This window comes from Drosophila yakuba, chromosome 2R, assembly GCF_016746365.2.
Source record: "Drosophila yakuba strain Tai18E2 chromosome 2R, Prin_Dyak_Tai18E2_2.1, whole genome shotgun sequence".
Lineage (NCBI taxonomy): Eukaryota > Metazoa > Arthropoda > Insecta > Diptera > Drosophilidae > Drosophila > Drosophila yakuba.
Window position 1 is genome coordinate 9,366,904 of NC_052528.2, and position 12,692 is coordinate 9,379,595.

General features: G+C 41.2%; 3 protein-coding genes across 4 annotated transcripts; 1 reads left to right on the forward strand and 2 right to left on the reverse strand.

The window, feature by feature from the left end:
- Nucleotides 1-163: 163 nt before the first annotated feature.
- LOC6529825 (transcription factor Adf-1) lies at nucleotides 164-1,850 on the reverse strand. The gene is made up of 2 exons (XM_002090770.4): nucleotides 1,251-1,850; nucleotides 164-1,193 (listed from the first exon to the last, which is right to left on the reverse strand). Exons 1-2 carry the CDS (start codon nucleotides 1,789-1,791, stop codon nucleotides 355-357), a joined length of 1,380 nt encoding a protein of 459 aa, XP_002090806.1. The 5' UTR covers nucleotides 1,792-1,850; the 3' UTR covers nucleotides 164-354.
- A 414-nt stretch (nucleotides 1,851-2,264) lies between these two features.
- Nucleotides 2,265-7,827, forward strand: LOC6529826 (actin-related protein 2/3 complex subunit 2). Its single transcript, XM_002090771.4, has 8 exons — nucleotides 2,265-2,838; nucleotides 5,720-5,813; nucleotides 5,890-5,989; nucleotides 6,047-6,233; nucleotides 6,296-6,516; nucleotides 6,940-7,031; nucleotides 7,091-7,200; nucleotides 7,257-7,827. The coding sequence occupies exons 1-8, from the start codon at nucleotides 2,765-2,767 to the stop codon at nucleotides 7,282-7,284; spliced, it is 906 nt and encodes a 301-aa protein (XP_002090807.1). The 5' UTR covers nucleotides 2,265-2,764; the 3' UTR covers nucleotides 7,285-7,827.
- A 12-nt stretch (nucleotides 7,828-7,839) lies between these two features.
- Nucleotides 7,840-9,839, reverse strand: LOC6529841. 2 transcript variants are annotated; one of them, XR_005560479.2, is made up of 4 exons: nucleotides 9,211-9,726; nucleotides 8,988-9,140; nucleotides 8,139-8,264; nucleotides 7,840-8,062 (listed from the first exon to the last, which is right to left on the reverse strand). XR_005560479.2 is itself a non-coding variant. In XM_002090772.4 (3 exons), the coding sequence occupies exons 1-3, from the start codon at nucleotides 9,572-9,574 to the stop codon at nucleotides 7,974-7,976; spliced, it is 606 nt and encodes a 201-aa protein (XP_002090808.2). In that variant the 5' UTR covers nucleotides 9,575-9,839; the 3' UTR covers nucleotides 7,840-7,973. The 2 variants fall into 2 exon arrangements, 1 of the variants encoding a protein (XP_002090808.2); XM_002090772.4 differs by lacking the exon at nucleotides 8,139-8,264 and having other exon boundaries at nucleotides 9,211-9,839.
- Nucleotides 9,840-12,692: the final 2,853 nt, after the last annotated feature.

The following is a 12,692-nucleotide window of genomic DNA, read 5'->3' on the forward strand; positions in this document are numbered from 1 at the left end:
TTATTTTTTTGTCGGTATGAAACGTACGTTTCTAATTTTGAGTGCGCGTAACCGACCGATTTGAATAATTCAACGCCCTCTGGCGGCGGGTAGCGCGTGAGAACGATAGCTCCGGTTAGATATTTCGCTGTTTTTAAGCACTGGTGGTTTAAGCAAATATATATAATTTAAATTTATTTTATTATTTACAGATTACTTTCCTTACAGTTACTTTCTTGCTTACAATTAATAACCCTTATTTGTAATAGTTTTGCAGCTAACCTACATTATTTTATATACAACTGTCTAGATAGCTGGCTGCCCTGGATCAATGACATTAGAATAATTATTATTATTTTTTGGCTGTACTTTGTCTCAGTTAATGACCTGACAAGGTGCCACATCCTCGATTTCCTCACCATCCAAAGCTTTGATTTGGCACTGGCACAGGAACTGCACGATCTTCCGCTCGGCACTTGCTCGTTCCACCGGACTTAGACCGTCCAGCAGCATCTGAGCCCTGGCAAGCAGGCTTTTGGCAGGCGGTGTACTTAGCTGTTCTCGCTCCTGTTGCTGCTCGTGGTGAATCTGGGCCTGGAGCTCCCGGGATTGCTGCAGCACGGTCTCCATGTTGGCAATTACGGTGGTCAATAGTTTGTCGGAGGTTGGGGCAGGCGGTATAGAGTGCTCCGTTAGAGAGGACTGGTCCTCTTCAGCGGGATTCGCTTTGTCGATTGTGTGAAATATTTCCTCATTGGTGGCCGGCGTGGTGGTGGTCACCTGGAGCTGTTGTGGTGGCTCCAAAACATGCGGTGGCGTTGCTTCGCTGAGGATAAAGTCGTAGGGCGTTGCCTGCTCCGCCTCCGATAGGATCTCAATCTCCTCATCGTAGGCCAACTCAAGATCATCCTCCAGCTCGTCGTTGTCCGTACTGTAGGGGTAGTCTGCGCCCCAGATTTGCTCCCCACTCGAGATTACCATACCTTTCGGCTGCTTGCTGGTTTTTCCCGAGGGAGTTCCTGCTTTGGGAGGTCGACCACGACGCTTGATGTTCTCCAAAACCAGAGGCACTCCTTTGCGAAAGTGGCGGCCCAGAAAGAGAAGCTCGTTAAAGTACCTCCACGTGATAGGCGTGGACTGGTTGATCTGATGACTGCGGTATTCCCGGGCGAAACGATCACGCAGCTTCTTCCAGCGGTTGTAGCAAAGTTCCTCTATTAAAAATTATTGGCATTAAGGTCTGAAGATCAAGAGGGAAACCCGGAGCTCACCCGACACATTTAAGTTTTCAGAGATCTCTCGCCAGGCTTCGTTTTTCGCTGCTAGGTTCTTTGAGACTCTTATCTTGTGACGATCATACAACACGGGATGAGACTTGACCAGCTCAATTAGCTGCTCGTTCAGCATGTCATCCTGGGAGTCCTCCTCCTCGTCGTCCTTCCTCCTCTTCTCCTGCTCAATGTACACTTTTGTGCGCTTTTTCCGCTCCCTTGGCTCAAAACGCATCCCGTCGAGACTCTCATTCCTTGCCAGTCCCTGTTTGTAGTGATCCTTTAGGAAGAGCAGTCGCGGAAACATGTCCCAGTAGGTGGGCTCTTCCGGACGCTCCTGGAAACGGCGAAACTCTTTCCCAAAACGATCGCGAATACTCTTCCAGCGAGTAATGCACGCCCGTTCCGAGGCTCCCAGCTTCTGCGAAATGGCCTTCCAGGCTGCATCCTTTTGCGCCGCATTCTTCACGCTCCTCGCGCAGTCCTTGTCGTACAGGATCGAATGGTTCTCTATTAATTTTATAAGTTCACCGTCGTCCATTGATTTTTGCTATTATTTGTTGTTATTTATTCTAGACGATCCGGCAGCCTGGCGGGAAATATTGATAGTCGATAGGTGATGTTCCATTGCATAAAGAGGGTTGCCAGGTTATTCTGTTTAAAAAATGTCCAAACTGGTTTCATGGCACTGATATCTCTCCTACATAACATTGTTAATAGAAATATTTTTCTTAGTGTATTTAAGGGAATTTTATATACAAATGTCTTAAAACATATTAATAAATCTGCAACAGTTATAATATATGCTAATGGTTCATCCATCATCAAAAATATATTTTGAATCATTTTGTATCATCACTTTGTATCATTACAATAAAATTTCTTAAAATAATTGTTGCTTTACGTTTGTCAAAAGCATTTGATATGAATATCTGCGTGGCCTGATAACAACGATACTCGATGGTTCGATAGTTAAATTGTTTCATCGATGAGTTTGCGATATCTCTATTGTGCGACCTGGCAACGCTGTGAGCAAAGAAAATACGGGCAGCGTGCTCTCCGTTTTCCACCCACGTTTTTTATAATTTAATAAGTATTACGGTCTGAGACCGATTTTCTACTGCAACGGCAGCTCAGCAAGTACTGGGCGGTTGAAAATTGGTGGAGCAAATAGCGGATAAGGCGGGTATTCCTGCCACTGCGTTTGCGGCTGTGTGCGTAAGCATTGGAATTCCCCCGTGTGTGTGGCGAGAGTTCGTCTGAGTGTGTGTGACGGACCAAAAAAGCCGACATCAGCGCCCATTTTTTGTTGTTGATTCATTAATACGCCCGTCATGCACCAGTATTGGTAAGTTGGAGCAGCGCCCCGTCTTACTCGCACTCAGCGGCGGCAGCCAAAGAATCAGTTGGTGCAAAAAGAGCGCAGGGAGCGGCAGAAGAAGAAGCGGCAGTCAACGTCATAAAATTTGTCATCGCAATTGGCACACAAAAAATAATAGTTAACTTTAACCGCCATGATCCTGCTGGAAATCAATAATCGAATTATCGAGGAGACGCTGCTGGTCAAATACCGTAATGCACAGGCTGGGTAAGTCATGGCCTTCCAGTCCCGTTTCCCCACTTTCCATTCCACCATTTTGATTTCTATGCTGCATTCCCCACCGTTCTGTTATCACCAGTCGACTGTGTTATCAGTTTCGTCGCCCTCTCTCGCTCCCTCACGGGAATATATTTGGGTGTAGTTCCAGCCTTGGAACACTCATCGCTGCAGCTCTCTCCCTCCCACACACGTACCCAAGTACAGTGCAGCCCCTTTTCCGCAGACAGAGCATTGGTTCATTCATTACAGCTCGTTTCTCGCATTATTAGTGCTGAATATCTGTAAAACTGACTCATCCACTGACTTGCCTTTAAAACTATACTTGATAAAAAAGTTACAAAATGAAAACAATTAACCAGAGGCGATCATACGGCCTGGACGTGGCTATTGAAATGGTCGGAAACGGTTCCTTCTACCGTTTACATACTTTTCAAAGAATCTATTATACTATTTTACTCTAGCTTAAGATCTTATAAACTAAATGTGGTTAAACGCTAATAAAATTATGTCAGTATAATGTTCCTAATTGGAGTGCAGTGCAATGCATGAACTAACTAAAGCAAGCAATTCTGAAATGAGGGCGTTAAAAGTTCAAACTCGTGGAGCAAAAGTGGCATATTTGAAAATATTTCCTTTTGTGTCTCAAATGTTCCAAAATAAACCAAAAGACGAACGGCATCCTGAATAATCTATCATATTATAGCAGATGACTTGTGTTCGTGTACAATTAGCCTATAAACCTTCTACTCTTTTGCAATTCGGGAGTCAAAGTGGCACATCTCGCGATCTTCCTGTAAGTTGTGTCTCAAATGCTCCAATATCAAATGTATAGACGAACGGCATCCTGAATAATTTATCATATTATATCAGATGACTTGTGTTCGTGTACAATTGGCCTATAAACCTTTTCCTTTTTTGCAATTCGGGAGTCAAAGTGGCACATCTCGCGATCTTCCTGTAAGTTGTGTCTCAAATGCTCCAATATCAAATGTATAGACGAACGGCATCCTGGATAATTAATCATATTATACCAGATGACTTGTGTTCGTGTACATATAAACTAATAGTTTCATTATCCCCTATATCTCTATTCTGGGAGACAAAGTTTACATGCTAAAGATTGTTTCTTTTCCGTGTCTACAAAGCTCCGATATAAATTGTGACGTTTAAATCATCTTGGAGAATCCTTTTTTTCTCTTAAGATAAATACTTTCGTCTACATTATTGCATATATCGTCATTGGAGTCAAAGTGGCATTCTTCAAAAATAATATTTGATCTGTGTCTCAAAAGCTCCAACATAAACAAGATAGTCTAACGGCATCCTGGATAATCCTCATATTATAGCAGATGACTTGTGTTCGACTACAATATTATTAAATGATATAGCTCAATAATTCCTCGGGAGACAAAGTTTACATGTTAAGGATGTGGCTTCTTTTTCGTGTCTACAATGCTCCAACATAAACTGTTCGTTTAAATCTTCTTTTTCAATTTATTGTATTGCCAAAGATGGTTGTCTACTGCACAATAACTAGTCGAACATTTGGGTGGAGTTAAAGTGGCATATTTTAGGATAAATACTTTCGTCTACATTATTGCATATATCGTCATTGGAGTCAAAGTGGCATTCTTCAAAAATAATATTCGATCTGTGTCTCAAAAGCTCCAACATAAACAGATAGTCGAACGGCATCCTGGATAATCCTCATATTATAGCAGATGACTTGTGTTCGACTACAATATTATTAAATGATATAGCTCAATAATTCCTCGGGAGACAAAGTTTACATGTTAAGGATGTGGCTTCTTTTTCGTGTCTACAATGCTCCAACATAAACTGTTCGTTTAAATCTTCTTTTTCAATTTATTGTATTGCCAAAGATGGTTGTCTACTGCACAATAACTAGTCGAACATTTGGGTGGAGTTAAAGTGGCATATTTTAAAAAATTCCAATGATCTGTGTCTCTAGCGCTCCAATATCAACTTAGTTGGCGAACGGCATCCTGTTTAATTACTAATATTAAGACAGATGACTTGTGTTCGTGTACAACTTGTAAATTCTTCAAAGACAAAGATGGAGAAAAAGTTTACATGCTAAAGTATTTTTCTTTTCCGTGTCTACAATACTCCAATATTAAATGAACGCCCAAATCATCTTGGATATAATTATATTTCCACTGATAAATACAATCGTTCACATTGTTCATATGTAATTGAATTGGAGCCAAAGTGGCACACTAAAGCACTTTTTATTTTTGTCTCGAATGCTCCCATATGAAATGGCAAATACGAACGGCATCCTGAATAATTAAGCATATTATAACAGATGACTTGAGTTCGTGTACACTAGCTCCTGGTAGCTTTACACTCCTTCATGGAACTCCCGTCTCCGGAGACAAAGTTTACGTGCTAAGGACAAGATCTTTTTCGTGTCTACAATGCGCCAAGAATTCATCCCTGGAATTTTATATTTCGGTTTTGGATGCATTTTATTCGTGCCCATAAATATATACATGTGTTATAGAGTTGAGGTGGCATTCTGTGGATATTTCAATATTATACCTGTCGACTTCTTGGTTTATTTTTTAGGTAGCATAATTCAAAACTATTTCTTCATTGTGAGTGAGTCCCTAAATATAAAATTAATTGTAAGAAGCAATCCACAGTTCATGTAATTAAATTAAATTACAATTACATATCGAGATTGCAGCATTCGGAAACGCAAAAATTTTAATTCATTGTTGCTAGTTTCTTTTGAAAGATAATCTGGTATAAGCGAGTTTTTGTGATAAGATACGGTGGGGTGTGTGAAGCATGAATAATAAAAAGCCGATCTCATTTATTTACTTCTAAATTCTCTTTCCAGACTGAAGCCTGAATCCATAGACATACGAATAGCAGACTTTGACGGCGTGCTTTATCACATTTCCAATGTGAATGGCGATAAAACAAAAGTTCGGGTGAGTGTACCTAAACAATTCTTTTAGAAAAGAACCGGCATTAACGAAATCAAACTTCTCTTGTGCTGCGAAACAGATCAGTATTTCCCTGAAGTTCTACAAACAGCTGCAAGAACATGGAGCTGACGAGTTGCTGAAGCGTGAATATGGCAGTCTGCTCACAGACACGGAAGAAGGTGTGTTGGTACTGAGTTTGGCATTTCAAGAAGTTAATTATTCTCGTCTAACTGCAGGCTACAATGTTTCCGTACTTATCAACCTGGAGGAGATTCCCGAAGACTGCGAACAAATCGCAAAGAAAATCGGTCTACTGAAGCGCAACTGTTTCGCCTCCGTTTTTGAAAAGTATTTCGACTATCAGGAACAGGGCGAAGAGGGTCAAAAGCGTGCCGTTATTAACTACCGCAACGATGAGACTTTGTAAGTCAGAATAATATGTTAAGTGCTCGCCCAAGGTCTGACAAACTATATACGATTCGCAGATATGTGGAAGCCAAGCCTGATCGTGTCACCGTCGTCTTCAGTACCATTTTCCGGGACGAAGACGATGTCATTATCGGCAAAGTATTTATGCAGGAATTGAGGGAAGGTAGGCGTGCGTCGCACACTGCACCGCAAGTGCTCTTTTCGCACCGAGAACCGCCATTGGAATTGGCCAACACGGACGCTAGGGTGGGCGACAATATCGGCTATGTCACATTCGGTATGTTTCAGCTTGAATGATAAAGAATATGGTTTGGAGCCAAAGTTTACATGCTAAAGTGTCTTCGTCATTTTCGTGTCTACAATGCTCCCATATAAATAGTATCGTTAAATTTATCTTGGACATTCTATTATATATCCAATGGTAAATACTTTCGGGCATAATAATGTATAATGTCTTCTGTGGAGTCAAAGTGGCATGTTTTAAAATAACATTTGATCTGTGTCTCAAAAGCTCCAAAATCAACCAGATATGCGAACGGCATCCTGCATATCCATTATGTTATAGCAGATGACTTGTGTTTGTGTACAGTAAAACTATATCCCAGACTTCCTTAATACTTTTAATAATACCATTAATACTTACCTTTAAACCTGTCTAATGCTCCAATATGAATAACGAGTAATTACTTATTTATTGCAGTACTCTTCCCTCGACATACCAACAAAGAAACAAGGGACAATACCATTAACTTAATTCACATGTTCCGAGATTACTTGCACTACCACATTAAGGTAATCGTTGTATGCAGCTCAACCTCTGTAAAATATATTTAATACCCATTTTTGAGCAGTGTTCAAAGGCTTACATTCATTCGCGGATGCGGGCAAAAACCTCGGATTTCCTCAAGGTGCTAAATCGAGCAAGGCCCGAGCCGAAAAACACGGAGAAGAAAACTATAACGTAAGCATTGGACTTTCCATAATGATTTCTGTGTATTAAATTACAATTTTTTGCAGGGGGAGAACTTTTAAACGCATCGAATGATGTGTGCATTATATTTAGTTGTTTTTATATAAATACAAAATATAAATGGTGTATTAAAATGCGATATCCGAACATAATTTTGTCCAAGCAATGGAAAATCGAAAATCCAACATAAACTAAACCAGATAACAAAACAAAACCAAGTATTCCAAAAAGAACAGTAAGGCTAAATGTAAGCTCAGCAAAAAAATGAACAAAGAATTAATAATTACGCGTTAGTAAATTAATTGTATGTTTTGTGTCGAGTCATCGTCAAATCCGTGTCTCCGCCAATTTGTTACAGTCACAGCTGAGCCGCATTTTAAACAAATACACGTAGGTTTAAGTGCAACAAGAACTAAAACTACGATGTCAAAGCGAGCAACACGACTAAGGGATGCCACCAACTTGTTATACAGTCGCAATGGAGGATTTATCCCCGCAATTAGCCTATATGTGTAGAAAACACATCTAAAAGCGTACTGCAAATATTAACAAACCTTTGATACAGCAATCGGAATTAATAAAATCGAGAAAATCAAACTGCAATGTAAAATATAAAAACCACTCTTTTAATCTCTAGATATAAGCGCACGAATACACTTTATTTTCTAGCTTATTAGCTTTTAATTGCATTAGATTAGATATAAGGTTACTAATATTTCGCTTAAGTATGCACCATCTTCGCTGCACAATCCTATAAAAGGCACTTAGATCTTAAACTTAACATTCTGCTTCGCGTTCATGCTCTCCATGCTGGCCTGGAAACTCAGATAGTCGCTCTGGATGCGGGCACAAACTGAAAGCAATGGTTAGGTAAGCTAAGTTGGGACCAAGGAGCACTTCGACTGCAACTTTTTAGATGTGCTACTTACAGCGGCAGTGTTCTTTGCGATAGAGAGTTTTCTGCTTAAGTACTTCCGATAGTTTGTACAGGGTGCGGGTGAATTTACAGAGCCCCTAGGGATCATCGTACTGTTCCAATTTGATATAAGCAAGTGCTATGATAGAGGCGAGATGGATAGAATAAGTGGGTTGTACGCAGTGTAACACTGGGAAAATTCTCTCCAAAGCTAAGAGCAGGTATATAGGTGGAAAGCAGTTTAGGAGGCCGAAGATCTAATGCTTTATGCTATTTTTATACCTGTTACTCGTAGAGTAAAGGGGTATACTAGACTCGTGTTGAAAAGTTGAAAAGGAAGCGTTTCCGACCATATAAAGTAGCATCCTCTCTTGTTTGAACTGTTATTGCCCTTAAAAAATGTGCATGTAATCGGAACTTTTATATAATTGTTATACCCAAATTATTATTGCCATACTAATTGGTGTCCTCCCTTAAATACTACAATTTTAAAATGTCTTATACACTTTTTAATGTTCTTGATAACATCAATCTTTATGAAATCCCTTTACATTCAAGATCTTCATTCCAGATCCTCACTTCAGAAAGACTTTTCCTCAGTGTGCAGTAACTAGCGTGCGACAAGAGGAGTCAGCTGGAGGAGTCGTTTATCATTTTGTATATATACAAATGCGTGAGCTCGTGTGGGAGGAAGGTGGGTGGATGAGGTGGTCGGGATGGGAGGAAAGAGCTTCAGACAGGAAAAGGGCTTGGCTCGCATTAGGGTGACAGAAAAAGTGGGGCAGTTGGTACACAGGTCTTCTACACTTCTACATGTATATGTATGAACGGTGGTAATGAGATGGCGGAGCCACTTTCTCACCCTTCTGCAGGTCCATGTCGTCCATTTCGGAGTTCTTGATCTGCTGCAGCTTCTCGCGGAACTTCTTTGTGATCTGCTTGCGTTGGTAGTCAGCCTCGATTTCCTGCTTGGTGCGCGGAATACGGAATCGAATGCAGCAGCATACCATAATCACTGCGGCATGGGTTCGATTAAATTGGGTCCTTGTAATGACTTTTGATGCGGTCACTTGTGGTGTACTCACTTATTAGGAGGAGGACGCCCAGAACGGCAGCGATAATGTGCCACACTCGGAAGCCCGCAATGACCACACTTTCCAGCCACATTTCATCAAAGATATCGGAATCGTCATCCATTTTCCTCTTGACTTGTGAGCTCTCCCAGGTGCTTGAACCGCTGGAACCGAGTAGCTCCCGAAATACGTCCGGCTGTCTAGCCAATCCAGTTCCGACTGCTGGCCCAGGAACTGGTCCGTACTGGCCTGGCCCACCAAATAAGTTGGTAAGGGAGGCGCGGCCCCACACACTCCCTCTGAAAAAATAATTTGCGGGGTGTAGCCATGTGGCGGCAAAATGGCTAACTTGTAAAATAACAAACAAAGGAGCCATCCCCTACCGCGGACAAATGAAGCCTGAAACTAGAAAAGGCAATGATAGATATTTTACTAGACACAGGGAAGGATTGCTTTCGATGGAGGATTCTGAAAAACCTTTGTACATTAATAACGAACCATTTTATGGTTAATCCTGGATAACTGACAATACCATGTTGTGAAGTAAATATTCTTGCAAAACACGATGAAACAATTTTCCCAATTTCCATAGTAAAGTTGATTTTAAAGTAGTATACTATTGTAGTTTCTTCACATCTGTCCAAAAGACTGTGAAAAGACTCAACCTCCTCTGTTAAAATCCGTCCCTGATTCATTGTGGATATGAATGCGAAAATGACAACAAACTCGACTCGAGTCCAAGAAACTGGGTGCGGTGCCGCATGCCTCAGGATAAAGACCCACTCACTTTACATACCGAAGGGATCGGGGGAGCAAACTACGGGGAATCGGGCCAGGACAGTCCTCCCCCAACATAGGACAACATGCAAGTGGTTAGTTAGACGGGCATGGTCACCTGCTGGTCACACCCAATTGGTTTGGTTACTTCCCCGCTCACTGAGATGGTAACTGCTAAAGTCTGGGCGGGATTTTGCGGCGCCGAAATGTGGCCTAATGACTGTGAAATAAAGGAATTGGCGTCCGGAGTTACATATGTGTGAATGCAATTACTCAATTAGACAGAAAGGACGAGGTCCTTTTATCAATTATACACTTTCCAGATAACAATTTATAATTGAAAAAAGTCTGCTATCTTATTTGATGTCAAACAATGTTTAGACATTTTAATAATAGTATTAAGTCTTAGATTATTAAATCCTACATAACCAATTTTCCATCAATTAATAACAAAAATGTTTATTATCATGCTGATCGGATATAAAATGGAATATAACGAGGATATAACCAGTAGTCTTACCATCTACAACTTTTTAAAACTAAGTGAAGGTATTTCTGGAAGCGATGACACTCTGGATCGAAACTTAAACTAAGCGGATATCCCTAGTGTCAACTGAAGCTTATAATTATGATTTAAAACTATGAACTTACTTTCAAAGAACCGCGTCGTGTCTATCGAATGGTGGCGCCACCTGGAAAGACGAAGTCCGCGATGGCTGTGCCCGTTCCCGTTCACAATGGACAAAAATGGCACTCGCCGGGAATGAGGGGCATGCGCAGGAGCCCTCGGAGTCGCCCCAGCGAGTTGGGGCAGCACTCATTCACCTACTCATTCAACAAAATATGTGCTATGTGCTATCCCGAATCAGTTTCAGTTCAGGCTCTCGTTCGATGGCACATCGGTGGCGCTCGTCGCAGAAAAGGCATGCAGAGAAAATCTAGAAAGTAGTTGCTGAAAAAAGCAGAGCGCAGGCAACCCAAGCTGAGGAACCATTAGGGGAAAATCGAAGTCGAGGGGCGATTATATTGCGAATCGGATGGAGCATATATCCCCGCTGTGGCATTATCCTTCGGATCGAATCGAGGCGAAATCGAATTGAATCGGGCTCGGGCCAGTGTGTGTGTGCGCTGTGTGCTGTGAGTGCCAGTTCCGAGAGTGTGTGAGTGTGCGGAGTACATATGTAATAGGGCCATGAAGTTTTATTGAAAAACGAGGCAGAGACAAGGCGAAAGGCCATAAGAATTGGGCCCGCAGCCCCCCGGAAAACCCCGACACGCCCCTTCGCAAGGAGTCACTGTGTAGCTGTGAAAAAAGCATGCCCCATGCAGCAAAACTGTGCCCATGTGGCTCCAAATGGGAGGAGTCGCCCATTTGGTAACGTCGTGCAGCTGAAAAATTCTGAATCACAAATCTGTTGAGCGAAAATCGAAGAGGGCTAAGTAAAAACCTATATATGCACCTCCAATAGTCGGAAATAACGCAGAAAGTAAAACAAATTGCTCAACTTGCTGCTGTGTGCGAAAAATCGGGCCAAAATGTGCGAGCGTGAGCGTAAAGTGCGTGGGTGTGTGTGAAAGGTGTAAAAAATGTACATTCTGTGAATTGGCCACATAAAAAAGAGAAAAGAAAAGGAAAACGAGTAACGAGTGTAACGACAGACGTTATATTCAGAGCCGATTCGTAGTTCTTGCTTTTGTTGCCACTTCGTTGTTTGCCCGCAAGAGTAAGGCAAACACTTAGGCCCCAAAATGCCCAGAGATCTCGACTCCGGCTCCAGTTCCAAGACCGATTCCATAACCGATTCCGTCTCCGCTTCCGGCTCCGGCTCCAACTCCGGCGAATCCGGGGTTGGCCATAGCTATATTCCCGGGCAGCAGCATCAGCACCTCTACCAGCATACTTCGCGTCCACCCACGCTGTGAATCCCCCACTTATCTGACTCAAAATCAGATTCAGAATCAGATACAGATTCAGACAAAGATCAAAGATCTCCAGCACCTGCAAGCGCCACTGCAATTAGAAGCATATTATCCACAAATCAATATTAATCACCAAATCAGCAAAGTAAGCACCGCTTTTCGTTTGTTCGAGCCACACACGCCAAACATAACGCCAATCAAAACCCAAACATGTAGCTAGCCATGCAATTGGTTTTCCTCCTCGGGGGCTTAAGTATAAAGTATTCACATATATTTCAGATGTATTAATGTTTTTTTTTACTTGGATTTAATATGCATTTCAAAACTATCACAAAGTCTGCGATAATTCCGATAGGTTTTATTTTACCAGAAGGCCAACAGACTTTGGCTTTCAGAACTTTTTTTTTTATTTGTGAATTATATATTTGGTTTAATTTCTTAAATAAATACTGTCAAACAGAAATATTATATAAATTAAATTGAATAACATTTGGATAAAGTGCTATTTGTAGGCGTATAATAAGCACTTTGTGAGACTTATTTCTGAGCATAAATACTTAAGCTCCCTGATTTTTGATAATAAAATATTAAATTCTATTATAAATTGTATTTCTTTTCTTATAATAACAAAAACAAACACGTACTGATCTGTGAACACCTGATCATTATTATAGATAAGCTTAAGGCTTTTATATTGCATTAATTCTGAAGTCGGTATTTCAATATTTCTTCTTTCAACTAAGGATTACTTAAAATATGGAAGCATTTGGTTTTAACTCCTTCTATACAAACTTTTT

Bases quoted from the DNA above. Each gene is read 5' to 3' on its own strand.
- LOC6529841 (XM_002090772.4), bottom strand. From the start codon at position 9,574: ATGGCTCCTTTGTTTGTTATTTTACAAGTTAGCCATTTTGCCGCCACA. The intron at 9,141-9,210 runs GTGAGTACACCA...CCCATGCCGCAG, and splicing joins GGGCGTCCTCCTCCTAATAA to TGATTATGGTATGCTGCTGC. The intron at 8,063-8,987 runs GTGAGAAAGTGG...CATTGCTTTCAG, and splicing joins CGACATGGACCTGCAGAAGG to TTTGTGCCCGCATCCAGAGC.
- LOC6529825 (XM_002090770.4), bottom strand. From the start codon at position 1,791: ATGGACGACGGTGAACTTATAAAATTAATAGAGAACCATTCGATCCTG. The intron at 1,194-1,250 runs GTGAGCTCCGGG...AATTTTTAATAG, and splicing joins TGAAAACTTAAATGTGTCGG to AGGAACTTTGCTACAACCGC.
- LOC6529826 (XM_002090771.4), top strand. From the start codon at position 2,765: ATGATCCTGCTGGAAATCAATAATCGAATTATCGAGGAGACGCTGCTG. The intron at 2,839-5,719 runs GTAAGTCATGGC...TTCTCTTTCCAG, and splicing joins TACCGTAATGCACAGGCTGG to ACTGAAGCCTGAATCCATAG. The intron at 5,814-5,889 runs GTGAGTGTACCT...GCTGCGAAACAG, and splicing joins GCGATAAAACAAAAGTTCGG to ATCAGTATTTCCCTGAAGTT.